Source organism: Melanerpes formicivorus, unplaced genomic scaffold (genome assembly GCF_026170545.1).
Source record: "Melanerpes formicivorus ecotype bairdi unplaced genomic scaffold, bMelFor1.0.p_v2 SCAF_3, whole genome shotgun sequence".
NCBI classification, from domain to species: domain Eukaryota; kingdom Metazoa; phylum Chordata; class Aves; order Piciformes; family Picidae; genus Melanerpes; species Melanerpes formicivorus.
Genome location: NW_027142355.1, coordinates 423312 through 440784, shown reverse-complemented (window position 1 = coordinate 440784; position 17473 = coordinate 423312). Strand labels below are relative to the sequence as shown.

Genomic DNA, 17473 nt, shown 5'->3' with positions numbered 1-17473 from the left:
AGCTCTGTACAGAGAGGTATGTTGGACCCTGTCAGGTAAAAAAAGCTTTGAGCAAGGCAACCCACATGAGATGAAAACAACCTCTTCTGATCACAGGTCTCACCTCCAGGCTGATGCCTGCCACTGCTGTTCAACAATGCAGGCTGGAAAAAAGAACATTATCTCACAGGAATATACAGGGCAACCTTCCAAATAGGCTCTGAGATCTTTAGTATCAAAGTATACATTGCCCTGGGGACCAAGAAGGCCAAGGGGATCCTGGGCTGCATTCAGAGGAGTGTGTCCAGCAGAGCCAGGGAGGTTCTCCTCCCCCTCTGCTCTGCCCTGCTGAGACTTCACCTGGAATACTGCATCCAGCTCTGGGCTCCCCAGTTCAGGAGAGACAGGGATCTGCTGGAGAGAGTCCAAGGGAGGGCTACAAGGATGCTGAAGGGACTGCAGCACTGCCTGGGGAGGAGAGGCTGAGAGCCCTGGGGCTGTTGAGTCTGGAGAGGAGAAGACTGAGAGGGATCTGATCAATGTCTATCAATAGCTGAGGGCTGGGGCTCAGGAAGGAAGGGACAGGGACAGGCTCTGCTCACTTGTGCCCTGGGATATAGGACAAGGGGCAATGGATGTCAACTATGGCACAGGAGGTTCCACCTCAACATAAGGAGGATCTTCTTTACTGCAGGGATCCCAGAGCCCTGGAGCAGGCTGCCCAGAGAGGTTGTGGAGTCTCCTTCTCTGGAGCCTTTCCAGCCCTGTTCCTGTGTGACCTGTGCTGGATTCTATGCTCCTGCTCTGGCAGGGGGGTTGGACTGGAAGCTCTCCAGAGGTCCCTTTCAAACCCCTACCACCCTGTCATCCTCTGATCCTGTGAACACTGTGGATGATATATTCTCCTCACTGCCCCAGTTCTTCTCCTACTGACATCACTGCTCTGGCAGGGAGGTTGGACTGGAAGATCTTTGGAGGTCCCTTGCAACCCCTAACTTCCTGGGATCCTGTATCTATCTCATGCTCCACTCCCAGGGTCGGACTGACTGGACCACATAAGGACTCTGCTCTTCCAAGAAATCAGGAGTGACTTCCTGGAGGCACTGTTGGATAAATACTCCATGGATAAATACTCTAGCAACATTTGGCTTAAAGGCTCATTTTGAGCACTAAACTTAATCAGCATTCAACCCCTCCTATACCAAAGGATTCATTGAGGCTGACAGTTTGCAGTGAAGCCTGCTTACTATTATTATGTTTTCTTACACACAAAATATTTGAGGACTCTTCAAGTGACATTCAACTCCACACAAGAGCAATTGAAGCATCTTACAAAGGAGAGTTCAAATTCAGTGCAATTATCAGAGCATCATCTGGCTGAAATTATCTTGCACAGGTTTAAAGCTACCACATAGAATCACAGCATCACAGAGCTGTTAGGGCTGGTAGGGACCTCAAGGATCATCCAGTTCCAACCCTCCTGGAACTGGGCTCCCCAGGTCAAGAGAGACAGAGACCTGCTGGAGAGAGGCCAAGGGAGAGCCAGGAGGATGCTTAGGGGACTTGAGCATCTCCCCTGGGAAGAGAGACTGAGAGCCCTGGGGCTGTTGAGTCTGGAGAAGAGAAGGCTGAGAGGGGATCTGATCAATGTCTACCAATAGCTGAGGGCTGGGGGTCAAGTGGAGGGGGCCCAGCTCTTTGGTGGGGTGCACAGCAATAAACCAAGGAGCAATGGAGACAAACTTGACCAGAGAAGGTTTCAGCTCAGCATGAGGAGAAACTTCTTTGGTGTGAGGGTGTTGGAGCCCTGGAGCAGGCTGCCCAGAGAGGTTGTGGAGTCTCCTTCTCTGGAGCCTTTCCAACCCCACCTGGATGCATTCCTGTGTGGACTCCCCTGGGTGATGCTGCTCTGGCAGGGGCTTGGACTGGATGAGCTCTGGAGGTCCCTTCCAACCTCCAATGCTGTCTGATTCTGTGTTCTAGGATCATGCTTTTTGTCACAATGAAACCCAGAGTTGTGGGAATTCTGCCATTGCCACATTGCAAGAAGTCTGACTGCATTTCAGGAGGTAACAGGTGTCCATTTCAGATGACACAATTACTCAGAGTGTTGGTGGGTTTCTTCTTGCTGATGTTGTTGGGCAGGGTAGAATGAAACAGCTCTTTCATTCCTGGAGTTGTTAGCAGGCACTGGCATCTCTGAGAGCATCTTTGAGCAAACTCAAAATGGAGCTGATTTAGTTTCCTGCAGAACACTTTTCATCTCTCTCTTTTCCCCTCTTCTAATGCTTATAATTTGCATTGAAGTCACCCAAGTGAAATGTGTTTAAAAGCCTGAAACTTCACATGGAAGGCACAGAAGCCTGATCTTGGAAACACACAGGAGCTGAGCTTGGTTTGCCAGAGGAGCTACAGAATTTGAGATGACTTCTGTAAAAGCAAGTCCCTGTCAACAGATCCAGAACAGGAGGCTCTGAAATGCTCAGAAACTCTCACCTGCTCCCTTATCTCCATTCTACAGGGAGAGAAAACACTCTGCAAGTGATTTCACTTACATCACCTAGGAAGTCTGGAGCAGAAGCAGCAGCTCAGCCTTCTCTGGTGCCTCACTGCACCAGGGCAGAGCCTTGCTTCCACCTTGGTCCTTCCTCTCATGTCTTGCTTGATTTCCAGGCAGAGGAAAACACACTTCTGGATAAACAGGAAGGAGCTAAATAACACAACATTGATTCCTACAACATTGATTCCTAAGACCTCTCTTAAATTCTGGCCAGCAAAAGGACTTCAGTCTACAGCTTGAAAAGCACCCCAACTTTGTAAAATCACCAAATGAAGTGCAAAAAAAACCCCAACCCTAACCCCGCCCCCCCCCCCCCCCCCCCCCCCCCCAACAATAAAACCCCCAAACCTTGAAAGTACAATCTGCACTTTGAAATCCAACTCTCACCCTGGCAGGATGTTCCTCCAAGTGAGTAAAGCATAGACTGACAAAGCCCAGGCTGCCTCTAGACAACAGACCTGGCCCACAGCAACTGGATAAACCCAGCAATGAGGAGCAATGGCATGCTCAGGTCAACACCACAGGCAAATCAGTCAGCAGCCTAAGAGGCCAGAGGGTTTTGATCATGCTGAGGAGGCATCAAGCATAGTCCTTCCTATCTACAAAACTTGGCTCTTGCCTTTTAGTCACATCTTGATGGTGGGAAAGGAGGAGACAATGAAAGCAGCACCTCCAGCCTCTCAGGGTGGCTTGTGGCTCTCACCTTGAGCAAGGTAGCAGCAGGGCCTTTTGCTCTCTGCACTGATCTTGCCAGGCCCTCAGAAAGGGCTCTGGGACAAGAGTAAGGAGGAACAGGAGCTGCTTATTGCAAGAGGACAAGTGAGAAAGGTGGGGAGAAGGGCTGACCAGGCAGCTGAGGGGAAGTAAAAGGTGTTTGTAGGTGAGAGGAAGGCCCAGGGAACAGGTGCATGCAAGGTAGGAGAGGAGAGGTCCCCCCAGAATGGCACCAGGTTGTGAGGCAAAGACTTCCCTCTGCCCCACCAGCACATGGATTCCTGAAGCCAGATCCGCACTCAGTTCCCTTTCTACTCAAAGCTAGTCAGTAGCCTTTAGCAAGCTCCACTTATGCCACTCTCCTACTCCTGTTAACCTCAAACTCCAAGGGAATTGCTTTCTTGAAGTGCAATTCAGACCTTATTCTGCTAATTTCCCCAGATTTCCCAGCCTGCTCCCCTCCCTTGTCAGCACCCAGCAGCCTCTGGCAAGCTGCACTGCAACATCTGTACATCCACACCAAGCTGACTTTGGAGGCCAGCTTGAACTGTTACAGAGCCAGACCAGGGGCTGAAAAGAGGAGGAGATAAGAATAATTACATAACTAGAATGCTTTCAGTCCCTAGAAGTCACTCTTCCTTTCCTGACAGTTTATTCTGGCTAAGAAGAGAGTTAATGCAGAAGTACCAGGAATAACTGAAGCACAGGCAAGTTTCCTGGCCACCTGGATTAACAGCATCACTCAGTCACACAGCAGAGATGTAAGCTAGACAAAGACCTACCCCCTGCACTAAACTTGGATCTGCAGTGTCCCTTTTGTGCCTGCTGAAGAGTGTTCTCCAGCCTCTGCCCTTGCAGGTTGTTCTGGCCTGTCAGGGAGTGAGAGGACTGGGGGGGATATAGCAAAACTAGAAGTGGGTAGATTCAGATTGGCTGTTAGGAATAAGTTGTTCCCCATGAGGGTGGTGAGAGACTGGCACAGGTTGCCCAGGGAGCTGGTGAAAGCCTCATCCCTGGAGGTTGGATGGGACTCTGGGCAACCTGATCCAGTGGAAAGTGTCCCTGCCCATGGCAGGGGGGTTGGAACTGGATGAGCCTTGAGGTCCCTTCCAACCCTGACAATTCTGTGACTCTGTGACCTACCCCCTGCACTCAACTCAGATCTACAGTGTCCCTTTTGTACCTACTGAGGAGTCCTCTCCAGCCTCTTCCCTGAGCCTTCACAGGTGGTTGTGTCCTCCACGATGCTCTTGCAGCACTGCCTCGGCCCTGGGACGTGCTGTACAATTTGGTTTACTGCCCTCAGCTAGGCACCAGGATCAGCTGCATGCATGACACATACCACACAAGCAGAACTGATTATTTCAGTGTGCTCACTCTCGAGCATCACTTGGGTTCTCCTTGCAGGAAATGTTAGGCTGCAATGTGCCTCTCCACACAAAGCAGCCAGCAAGGCTGTGGCATCTCACAGAGCATATGGACTGACACACAGCATATGGAATGAGTGACAGCTACCTTAAAATATCTGCAGCTTTCTACTTGATCTAAAAAAGAACAAAAGGCACAGCTGCTCTGGGCCACCCAGAGAGTATTTATGTCAAAGGAAACCCAGCAGCTTTTGCAGCAAGCTATAGCTGGATCAATTGCTGGTGAACCATCACCAAAACCTGCCTGGCAGCGAGGGAGGGCTCCTGTAGCACCTGCTGGAGCAGTTCAGGAGAGATCTCATTTATTAAAATAGCAAATCCATACCACTATTAATCCTGCCTGAGACAAACTATTAATCTCATGTTCACTGCCTCAAGCCCCTCCTCAAAGGCACTAATTAACACCCCCACCGGCTGCCTCTGCCTTGAACCAGCAGCAAACACAATCAGGACTAATGATGAAGGATGGAGTTAAACTGCAGTTCATTCATTTAAGTGGACCCTCTGTGATTGTTTATGAAGACCCAAAGCCAAACAAGGTCAACAACCCTGCCTGTGGCTGTTGAAGTTTGGAAACATCTTGAAGTGCATTAATTGGGCTAGATGAGAACTGCTGCCTTTGCTAACTGGGCTAGAGGAGAGCTTCTGCCTTTGCTAACTGGGCTAGAGGAGAGCTTCTGCCTTTGCTAACTGGGCTAGAGGAGAGCTTCTGCCCTTGCTAACTGGGCTAGAGGAGAGCTTCTGCCCTTGCTAACTGGGCTAGAGGAGAGCTTCTGCCTTTGCTAACTGTGCTAGAGGAGAGCTTCTGCCTTTGCTAACTGTGCTAGAGGAGAGCTTCTGCCTTTGTTAACTGGGCTAGAGGAGAGCTTCTGCCTTTGCTAACTGGGCTAGAGGAGAGCTTCTGTCTTTGCTAACTGGGCTAGAGGAGAGCTTCTGCCTTTGTTAACTGGGCTAGAGACAAAGCTTCTACCTTTGTCACCTGCTTATTATCCAGCCCCAACATTTTCAATGGGCCCTCACATGTCCTGACTTCTCCTGACATTATACTGAACAGGGCTGGAAGTAACACAGCCAGGCACAACATGGAGCCAATTAGCCCAGATATATTGCAATACTTTAAATGCCATAATCAATGACATTTTAACCTCTGGAGAAGGGAAAGCACAATGAAGATCACTTCAGCTCAATACATCAGTTTTGCTATGCACATACTGGCTGAGGGGAGACCTCCTGGCTCTCTACAGCTCCCTGCAAGGAGGTGGTGGAGAGGTTGGTGCTGGTCTCTGCTCCCAGCTCATTAGTGACAGCACAAGAGGGAATGGCCTCAAGCTGCCACTGGGGAGGTTTAGAGTGGACATGAGGAAAGCTTTTTTTCAGGCAAGAGTGGTGAGGGCTTGGAATGTGCTGCCCAGGGAGGTGGTGGAGTCCCCAAGGCTGGCTGTGTTTGCAGGTGGTTTGGCTGTGGTGCTTGGGGCTGTGGTTTAGGGGTGAGCCTTGCAGAGCAGGGTTGTGGGTTGGCCTTGGTGACCCTGAGGCTCTTTCCCAAGCTGAATGTTTCTGTGGTTCTGTGATATTTTGACTGGAAACATTCTTCCAGCTTAGTGGTAATAATGCTGGGTTTGGTATGGCAGAGTACGAAGCAGGGGCTGAGTTCCAAGGTAAGTCTCCAGCAATAAGATCAACTAATCATTCTGAAAGGGTAGTGCTGCCACAGGGAAGTGAATGGAGGAGTTTTGCCTGAGTGGCAATACTCCAGGAATTCCCTCAGTGGATAAGGGCAGGGTTGGCTTTGGTTAGCTGGCTTTGGGTGCCCTAAGGCCAGGATTTTCCAGACCCTCAAGGATATACTTGGTTAACTGGCACACACTTTGAAAATTAACTTCTCTCTTCAACCTGCTGAGAAGGTGACCTGGAGGAAGAATTAGCTTAATTGGCTCTTTTACCTCTGGAATCAACCTTGCAGTGAAATGTTCCAGCTGCTACAGATGGATTTGTGCTGGGAGAGAATCTGGATTTATACCTTGAGAGCCAGCTCAGTGCTGCCTTTTCCCTACCCTCAGAGTTTGGTTTTCTAGAGTCAGCAGACTCACAGCTTGCTAAAAGGCAAGCCAAGAACAGATAACCAGCATGAAAATGATCATTCTGCCTGCACCAGGTTCCTGGTTTGGGCCTGGTGAATGAAATTCTGAAAGAGAAGAATGTCAGGAAGGCCACCTGCAGCAGGAAGTCACCCAGTTCACAGATGATGATGAAGGTTGCTGTGGTTTTTGTTGTTACTTCTGCCACACCTGCCTATATTTGTGAAGTCCACAGGGGCAAGGTTGTCTGGCCAAATAAACCTCCTCATTCCTCACCTAATTTCTGACATGGTCATGCACAGCACCCTAACACATCCACCCATCCACCCATCCACCCATCCATCCATCCACCCATCCATCCATCCACCCATCCATCCATCCATTCATCACTGGAGCAGAAGGATCACAGGATCACAAATCCCAGGGTGGTAAGGGTTTGAAAAAGGACCTCTGGAGAGCTTCCAGTCCAAGCCCCAGCCAGAGCAGGAGCATAGAATCCAGCACAGGGCACACAGGAACACAGCCAGACAGGGCTGCAAAGGCTCCAGAGAAGGAGACTCCACAACCTCTCTGGGCAGCCTGCTCCAGGGCTCTGCCACCCTCACAGTCAAGAAGTTCCTCCTCCTGTTGAGGTAGAACCTCCTGTGCTGGAGTTTCCATCCATTGCCCCTTCTCCTATCCCAGGGCACAAGTGAGCAGAGCCTGTCCCTGTCCCTTCCTTCCTGACCCCCAGCCCTCAGCTATTGATAGGCATTGATCAGATCCCCTCTCAGTCATCTCCTCTCCAGACTAAACAGCCCCAGGGCTCTCAGCCTCTCCTCCCCAGGCAGTGCTGCAGTCCCTTCAGCATCCTTGTAGCCCTCCCTTGGACTCTCTCCAGCAGATCCCTGTCCCTCCTGAACTGGGGAGCCCAGAGCTGGATGCAATATTCCAGGTGAGGTCTCAGCAGGGCAGAGTAGAGGGGGAGGAGAACCTCCCTGGCTCTGCTGGACACACTCCTCTGAATGCTCCCCAGGACCCCCTTGGCCTTCTTGGCCCCCAGGGCACATTGCTGTCCCATGCAGAACTTGCTGCCCACCAGCACTCCCAGGTGCATCTTCTTGGGGCTGCTCTCCAGCAGGTCACCTCCCAGCCTGTCCTGCTGCAGGTTATTCTTCCTGCCCAGATGCAGGACTCTGTATTCATCTTTGCTGAACTTCATTTGGTTCCTCTCTGCCCAGCTCTCAGTCTGTCCAAGTCTCACACAGCCTTCAGGTGTCTCAGCCAAGCCTCCCAGTTTGGTGTTGTCAGCAAACCTGCTGAGCAGGCTCTGTCTGTCTGTACCTTCACCAATGTCACTGATGAAGATGTAGAACAGCACCAGACGCAGCACTGATCCCTGGGGGACTCCACCAGTTCCAGCTCTCCAGGTGGACTTAGCACCCTTGACCACTACTCTTTGGACTCTGTTGTGTAACAGTTCCTAATCCCTCTCACTGCCTGCTCTTCCATCCCACACCTCCTGAGCTTGCTCACAAGGATGCTATGGGAGACAGTGTCAAAAGGCTTACTAAGGTCACACCCTGCTCTCCCTGCATCTCCCCAATCAGTTATGGCATCACAGAGTGCTGTCAGATTATGTAACACCACTTCATGCTCTCTCAAGGATCTACTTAAGAAAAAGTTTCTGGTACAGATCAAAGACTTGCTGCTAAGAGCTGTGTCCAACCTACTGCCAAGTTTTATCTTTAGTCTTGGTTCATGTGTAACCAACCAGTGCAGTCTTGACACACACTGTGTGGTCCCTGACCCACCTGAAAGGGAACTGTCAGGAAAACCTGAGTGCCTGAAGACCTCCAGCACCATCTTTTCCACCACAGAGCAGAAGGCAAGATACTAATTACTAGCAAGACAATTTGCCAGCCTCACAAAGAAATAGCCCTGGTTTCCTGAGCAACTGGAATGCAAACAGAACACAGGGAGCTGAGCACGGTGGAAGGGCCAAAGGAGGCATACATGAGGGTTCAAGCCACAGAACTGAGGGAATCTTCCAGAACTGGAAGGAGCAACAACTGTGTTAGCTGACAGCAGAATAGGTATCTAGAGTCACATCTGATTCAATGCAGATGAACACCAAATACAAACCAGACCTATTTCTGGGACATAATATTGGATTAAGTTAACCAGTTCCAATGAGAGGAAGTGAAGAGGAAGATGTAGAGGCCAGCAAGGAAGATCTGGGGGTGACACAATGCTCTTGCCATTAGGAAGGTCATTCATCTCATGCTATGTGTTTAAGTAGCTGTGCCAGCTCAGCTGCACGTTTCCCACCACTGACTGCCAGAGGGTTGCAAGGTGACAAGCTCAGGCTTGCAGCACTCTGCCTGCACACAAAGAAAAAGGCAGGAGCAGCTGACCACATTACTCATGCTCTCAAGAAGCAGTAAGATCCTTGTTGCTTCCTTGGGCAATTAATGGAGCCAGCTGCTCAGCTTCAGCTTAGAAGAGAACCACAGTTGTATGTGACCTCTTGGCTTTCTCAGTCACACAATCACAGAATGCTTTGGGTTGGAAGTGACCTTCAATGTCATCTGGTCCAACTCCCTTGCTGTCAGCAGGGACATCTGCAACTAGAGCCCCAAATAACCTGACCTGGAACGGTTCCAAATATGAGGCATCTACCACCTCTCTGGGCAACCTGGGACAGTGTCTCACCACCTTCAGGGCTAAACTCATTTACTACAACCAAGATATTTTTAAGCTGTGCTGAAATTCGCAGAATCAGCCTGGTTGGAAAAGACCTCAGAGATCAGCAAGTCCAACCTATGACCTAACACCCCCTGACAGCTAAACCATGGCTCCAAGTGCCACATCCAAGCCTTTCTTGAACACCTCCAGGGATGGGGACTCCACCACCTCCCTGGGCAGCACATTCCAATGGCCAATGTCTGTTGCTAGGAAGAACTTTTTCCTAACATCCAGACTAAACCTCCCCTGGTGCAGTTTGAGACTGTGTCCTCTTGTTCTGGTGCTGCTTGCCTGGGAGAACAGAATGCCCCCCACCTGGCTACAACAGTCTCACAGTATCACTAAGGCTGGAAGAGACCTCAAAGATCATCGAGTCCAACCTGTCACCACAGACCTCATGACTAGACCATGGCACCAAGTGCCACATCCAGTCCCCTCTTGAACACCTCCAGGGATGGTGACTCCACCACCTCCCTGGGCAGCACATTCCAATGACGAATGACTCTCTCCATGAAGAACTTTCTCCTCACCTCCAGCCTAAACTTCCCCTGGCACAGCTTGAGACTGTGTCCTCTTGTTCTGCTGCTGCTTGCCTGGGAGAAGAGACCAATCCCTTCCTGGCTACAACCTCCCTTCAGGTAGTTGTAGAGAGCAAGAAGGTCTCCCCTGAGCCTCCTCTCCTCCAGGCTAAGCAGCCCCAGCTCCCTCAGTCTCTCCTCACAGGGCTGTGTTCCAAGCCCCTCACCAACTTTGTTGCCCTTCTCTGGACTCGTTCCAGCAAGTCAACCTCCTACCTGCCCCAAATTCTTGAGCAAGTGAAGCATGCTGGCAATCCCTCTTTCCTTCCTCTTGAAGATCCTTTCTCTTTTGGAGGTGTTTTATATGGGATTTATTCAATTTAAGAAGGGCATTGAGACACTTGAAGGTGTCCAGAGAAGGGCAACAAAGCTGGGGAGGGGTCTGTAGCACAGCCCTGTGAGGAGAGGCTGAGGGAGCTGGGGTTGCTTAGCCTGCTCTCTACAACTACCTTAAGGGAGGTTGTAGCCAGGAAGGGTTTGGTCTCTTCTCCCAGGCAAGCAGCACCAGAACAAGAGGACACAGTCTCAAGCTGTGCCAGGGGAGGTTTAGGTTGGATGTTAGAAAGAAGTTCTACACAGAGAAAGTGATTTCTCATTGGAATGGGCTGCCTGGGGAGGTGGTGGAGTCACCATCACTGGAGGTGTTCAGGAGGAGACTTGATGGGGTGCTTGGTGCAGTGGTTTAGTTGTTTAGGTGGTGTTGGATGATAGGTTGGACACAATGACCTTGAAGGTCTCTTCCAACCTGGTCTGGTTTATTCTATTCTATTCTATTCTATTCTATTCTATTCTATTCTATTCTATTCTATTCTATTCTATTCTATTCTATTCTATTCTATTCTATTCTACTGCCAAGGCCGCAGCTCTCCAGGCCCTCAGGGTGTGTGCCTGTACTACAGCTGAGAACAGAATTGCACTCAAACCCCCTGCAAAACAAAGAAGCTTGTGAGGATTCAAACACAGCAGGCGAGCTGCAGCCTCCTTTTATTGTAATAATCCAATTCAAAGCTGCTTGACTAATTTTATGGAACCAAAACACAGCAAGAAGAAAGCAGAGGGAATAGATTCCCATTAATAAAATGGGCAGACCATTATGAAATGAAAGTTAAGAGACCTTAAAAATATTCCTTGGATGCAGCAGCTCCTTGATGCTGTTTATTTTGGAGACAATCATTATGCTGGACAATAAAAGGGGAGTAAATATTTTGGAGGAAGGAAATGAAACACCCTCTTTGAAATGTTTAATACTAAAAATTACATTTCCATGTAAAACTCAAATTACATTTAAAAACAAAATAAAAAGGGAGTGCTCCAAAATCATTTATAGGAACTTTTTACTGCTTTCTTCCCCCCCCCCCCCACCTTTTTTCTCCCAATCTAATTATTAAATTATAGAACAGACAAGACCTGCATTTGTTCCACAGACAAAATCAATGGGCAGTAAAACTACACAGAAATATCTTCTGAGGATATATCAATAAATGGAATGGAAAACCTGAGCCACAGAACCACAGGAACATGCAGCTTGGAAAAGAGCCAAAGGGTCACCAAGGCCAACCCAGAACCCTGCTCTGCAAGGCTCACCCCTAAACCACAGCCCCAAGCACCACAGACAAACCACCTGCAAACACAGCCAGCCTTGGGGACTCCACCACCTCCCTGGGCAGCACATTCCAAGCCCTCACCACTCTTGCCTGAAAAAAACCTTTCCTAATGTCCAGTCTGAACCTCCCCAGGGGCAGCTTGAGGCCATTCCCTCTTGTTCTGTCACTGACCTGGGAAAGGAGGCCACAGCAACCTCTCCACAACTTCTTTGCAGGGAGCTGTAGAGAGCCAGGAGGTCTCCCCTCAGCCTCCTCTCTTTCACACTAACCAGCCCCAGCTCCTTCAGTTGCTCTTCATCACATTTCTTCTCCAGGCCCTTCCCAGCTTCCTTGCCCTCCTCTGCCCTGGCTCCAGCACCTCCACATCTCTCTTGTCCTGAGGTGCCCAAAGCTGGACACAGCACTGGAGGTGTGGCCTGCCCAGAGCTGAGTGCCAGGGGACAATCCCCTCCCTGCTCCTGCTGGACGCAGCACTGCTGATCCCAGCCAGGAGGCCTTTGGCTTTCTTGGCCCCCTGGGCACACTGCTGGCTCCTGTTCAGCTGCTTGTCCATCAGCACCCCCAGGTCCCTTTCTGCCAGCAGCTTTCCAGCCACCCTGCCCCAAGCCTGGAGCCTTGCTTGGGGTTGTTGTGCCCCAAGGGCAGGACCTGGCACTTGGTCTTGCTGAACTCCTTTTGGTAACGTTGGCCCTGGATCCAATCTATCCAAGTCCCTCTGCAGAGCCTCCCTACCCTGGTGCAGATTAATTCTCCACCTCACTTGGTGCCATCTGAGAACTTACTACTGTCACACTCTGTGCCTTCATCAAGGTCATCAATCAAGATGTGAAACAGAAGTGGTCCCAACTCTGAGCCCTGAGGAACACCTCTTGTGACCAGCTGCCAGCTGCCTTTCACTCCACTGAGCAGCACTCTTTGGGCCTCTTTGCCCAGCCAGTGCTTTACCCAGCAGAGCATTGCTCAGCCAAGCCACCAGCAGCCAGTTTGTCCCAGAGAACTCTGTGGGCAACAGTGCCAAAGGCTTTCCCAAAGTCCAGGTAGACAATATCCTCCAACTCATCCAACAGTCAAACCCTTCTGGTGTGGAAGGGACACTGGCATGTGCAACCCAGCAGGCAGTACCTGGTAAGGCTGTCAGCAGGATGGGGTGTTTTGCAGAAGCAGAGCCAGGAGAAGGCTCCTGGCCTAGTGGAGGAATTGCTTGTAAAAGGACCAGCATGAATTCAAGAAATTACACTTTCATTTTTCTACTAATTTATCACTGAAAGGGATAGCAAGGGATTAAACTAACAGTCTGCAGTGCACAGCTCTCTGTCTCAAAATGTGAATGTTGATAGCTATAGGTAATAAAACAACACATCAGAGCAACTGGAGACCAGCACTGAGGACTGAATTGCCCATAAAGACATCCAGCCTTCTCAGAAGTCAGGACTAGGCTATCAATTACAACCCCTCTGCCCGGTCAGTGAGGTGATTCCCCTGCTCTCCTGTCACTCTGAGACAATCCTAAGTGTTTAATCCCCCCATCATGTAACATTACAGGGGCAGGGAGGCCACACCTTGGGTCCTGTGTCCAGTTCTGGGCTCCTCAGTTTAAGAAAGATGTTGAGATGTTCAAACATGTCCAGAGAAGGGCAACAAAGCTGGGGAGGGGTCTGGAGCACAGCCCTGTGAGGAGAGGCTGAGGGAGCTGGGGTTGCTTAGCCTGGAGAAGAGGAGGCTCAGGGGAGACCTTCTTGCTCTTTCCAGCTACCTGAAGGGAGGGTGCAGCCAGGTGGGGGTTGGTCTCTTCTCCCAGGCAAGCAGCAGCAGAACAAGAGGACACAGTCTCAAGCTGTGCCAGGGTAGGTTTAGGCTGGATGTGAGGAAGAAATTCTTCCCAGCAAGAGTTTGGCCTTTGGAATGTGCTGGCCAGGGAGGTGGTGGAGTCCCCAAGGCTGGCTGTGTTTGCAGGTGGTTTGGCTGTGGTGCTTGGGGCTGTGGTTTAGGGGTGAGCCTTGCAGAGTAGGGTTCTGGGTTGGACTTGGTGATCCCTTTGGGTCTTTTCCAACCTGAATGTTTCTGTGATTCTGTAAGGGCTTATCACTAATTTATGCCCTGTGGTCAGCATAGGGCTGGCAGCAGGAGCAAAGTACCAGGGCACCCTACTGTGTTTTGCTGCAGAGATGCTGGAACACCACTGAGCCATGATTTCTGCGTGACAATGTGCCTGAGTCTCAAACACTTCCAGTGACTGTCGCTAGTGAATTGCACCTCAGCACTGTTGGTTCTTGCAAGGCCCTGCTCAGGCATGGCCAGAAGTAGCTTAGCAAACACAAAAGCCATCAGTATCAGAAATTCTCTCCACGCTGCCCTTGACACCACAGTGCTGTACTGGTGCCACGTTCCCAGGGGACTCAAGAATTAAACACTGTGCCACCACTTTCCTCTCATTTTACACTTTCATTACCAGCACTGGGCTTCCAGTTGGGAACAATTGCACGGGCTCAATCAGGAAAGAAAGCGTTACCTGAGCACCACTGCATGCCCAGACGCATTAACGCTGATCGGAGCAAAGCAAACCACCACATGTTGCATGAGTTCCAGGAATGCTCAACAGGACTTAGCTTTTTCCATGCCACATGAGAAGTGTCGTGCAGAGAAAGGGTCTGCTTGAGCAGACTGCATGAAAAACAAATACACATTGGAAAAAATGATGGAACAGCACAAGTCAGGGGGGAGAAAAAATAACTGAGGCTTGGAGGTGCCTCCCGTCGCGAATTAAATGCAGTACAAGGGTCAGGTGTAGAGGAAAAAGAGGAGGTTGGGCATTAGGGAGAAAGAGCTGAAAAAAACCTCATTCATTAGAGAAAGAGGGATGGGGGGGAAGTGATTTTTTTTATCTCCAAAGTGTTATATTGAACTTCATGCAAAATTGATCAGCCCTGTCCAGATTGGGAAATACCCTGCGGCAGTTATCGCCGGAGAGCAGCGAGCGCGCTGCAGACCCACGGCCATGTGCCATATGGAAAGAGGGAAGAAAAGGGAAGGAAAAAAAGAACCAGAGTGTATTTAAAATACATTTAACTTCCAAACACACTTGAGTGCTGCCTGCAAGATGGGATGAGTTATTGCAGCAGTGGGTATGAGCAGGGATTATCTGCAGGAAAACATACCTCGCCAGGTTGAATGCATCATCGATCAAGCCTGCTCGATTGCTGACTGAGATAACCTGGGGGGGAGCAAGCGCAAAAATGAAAGCATTTAGGGGGATGAAACGGCCAAGGTGCACCAACCAAGGCAGATTGCAGGGACAAGGAGCTTACCTCGTGGTTCCTCGTTAGCTGATTAATTAGCAGCCTCCAATTCCTCACGTCATAATTGACTCTGAAGTAGCCGGTCTGGTTGATGTTCCCCAGCAGCCAATCTGCCTCTTCCAAAGCAGGAATTCTGTGCTGCTCTGGAAACAAAGAACAAGATGGGAAGGGGGCTTGGTCTTTCATTTTAAAATGCTGAAGACATAGCTGTTAAACTCTGTCCTTCTCTAAATACCCATCAAGGCAATAAAATCAACTCCAAGACTAACAAAACCCTTGTGTGTTTGATTAATAGTCACTCCCTTTATCTGTTCTAATGCAGGCAGACAGCAGCTGACATTCCTGTGGGGTACCTTTCACCCACACACAGCTCCAAAGGTGGCTTTTTGCTGGCAAATAGCATTTCCTGTTTCAAGTATAAGGTACCTATTTTAAGTGTAAGGACCTCTTTTAAGTCTGGTACCTTGATTCTAGCCATGATGAAAGGGTTTCCTACAGCCATCACTCAAATAATTCAGTCGGGGAGGGAGGAGAAAGGGCAGTGGCCAGAGACAGGTTTAGCTGGTTTGCTAATGCCTCTTCCAGGACAACTGTTTTTAAGTATAAGGTTCCTATTTGAAGTATAAAGTGCCTATTTTAAGTATAAAGTACCTATTTTAAGTCTGGTACCTTGATTCTAGCCATGCTAAAAAGAGTTTTCTACAACCATAACTCAAATAATCCATTTAGGGAGGGAGGAGGAAGAGCAGTGGCCACAGACAGGTTTAGCTGGTTTGCTAATGCCTCTTGCAGGACAAGTATTATTAAGTATAAGGTTCCTATTTGAAGTATAAGGACCTATTCTAAGTAGCTATTTTAAACATAAGTACCTATTTTAAGTCTGGTACCTTGATTCTAGCCATGCTAAAGAGTTTTCTACAGCCACAACTCAAATAATCCAATGGAGGTCCTGCAGATACAAAAACTAAACCAAGAGTTAAAAAAGAGGGAAGATCCTGGGACCTGTCTTGGTCAACATCTTTGTGGGTGCCATGGACAGTGGCATTGAGTGCACCCTCAGCAAGTTTGCTGATGACACCAAGCTGTGTGGTGCAGCAGACACGCTGGAGGGAAGGGAGGCCATCCAGAGGGACCTGGACAGGCTGGAGAGGTGGGCACAAGGCAACCTCATGAAGTTCAATAAGAGCAAGTGCAGGGTCCTGCAGCTGGGTCGAGGCAATCCCAGGCACAAATACAGGCTGGGCAGGGACTGGCTGGAGAGCAGCCCTGAGGAGAGAGACTTGGGGGTGCTGGTGGACAAAAAGCTCAACAGCAGCTCTCAGTGTGCACTTACAGCCCGCAAAGCCAATCAGATCCTGGGCTGCATCAGGAGAAGTGTGGCCAGCAGGGCAAGGGAGGTGATCCTCCCCCTCTGCTCAGCTCTGGTGAGACCCCACCTGGAGTACTGCCTCCAGTTCTGGAGCCCCTATTACAAGAGGGATCTGGAGGTGCTGGAACGTGTCCAGAGAAGGGCCACAAGGATGATCAGAGGGCTGGAGCACCTTTCCTGTGAGGACAGACTGAGGGAGTTGGGGCTGTTCAGTCTGCAGAAGAGAAGGCTCCCAGGTGACCTCATTGTGGCCTTCCAGTATCTGAAGGGGGCTACAGGAAGGCTGGGGAGGGACTGCTCAGGATCTCAGGTAGTGCTAGGACTAGGGGGAATGGAATGAAGCTGGAGGTGGGGAGATTCAGGCTGGAGGTGAGGAGGAAGTTCTTCACCATGAGAGTGGTGAAACCCTTGAAACCCTGGAATGGGTTGTCCAGGGAGGTGGTTGGGGCCCTGTCCCTGGTAGTGTTTAAGCCCAGGCTGGCTGAGGCTCTGGCCAGGCTGATCTAGTGTGGGGTGTCCCTGCCCATGGCAGGGGCGTTGGAACTAGATGATCCTTGTGGTCCCTTCCAACCCTGAATGATACTATGATACTATGATATTCTTGAGGGTTTCTACACGTGGTTGATGAAGCTTCTTACACTGGATTTTAGATTCAACTACTTCCAGCTGCACAGCTTCTAGCTGCTAACCAGCGAGAGGCTCTCCTTTGGAGCTAGAAACATGAAGCTGGCATCAACAAAGCAGCTCTTCCTCTTTCCTCTCTTTTTAAGCAATCACTTTGTGGCTGACAGTCTAAATCTATTCTGGTATCTGTGCAGTCAGGCAACAACAAGCAAAAGCCTCCCTGAACTCAGAACACATACTTAGAATCACAGAATTACTTCAGATAGAAAAGACCTCTAAGACCATGGAATCCAGCTGTCAGCCTACCACCAGCATGGCCATCACAGAATCAAGCAGGCTGGAAGAGACCTCCAATCACCCAACCCTATCTAATCAACAAAACCAGTCCTGAAGTGCCATGGCCATGGGTTTCTCGAACCCCTCCAGGGATGGTGACTCCACCACCTCCCAGGGCAGCCTGTTCCAATGCCTGACCATTCTTTCTGTAAAGAATTTTTTCCTAATGTTCAATCCATCT

At 49.9% G+C, this 17473-nt stretch overlaps 1 protein-coding gene across 1 annotated transcript in view; it reads right to left on the bottom strand.

Annotated features, from left to right (window-relative positions):
- TRHDE (thyrotropin releasing hormone degrading enzyme) overlaps window positions 1–17473 on the bottom strand; it is a 299761-nt gene that overhangs the window by 51891 nt on the left and 230397 nt on the right. Inside the window, exons 11-12 of the mRNA XM_068164774.1 lie at window positions 14973–15106; window positions 14823–14878 (exon numbers count right to left, since the gene is read on the bottom strand). Coding sequence (XP_068020875.1) covers window positions 14823–14878; window positions 14973–15106 — 190 coding nt within the window. The remainder of the gene's footprint in view (window positions 1–14822; window positions 14879–14972; window positions 15107–17473) is intronic.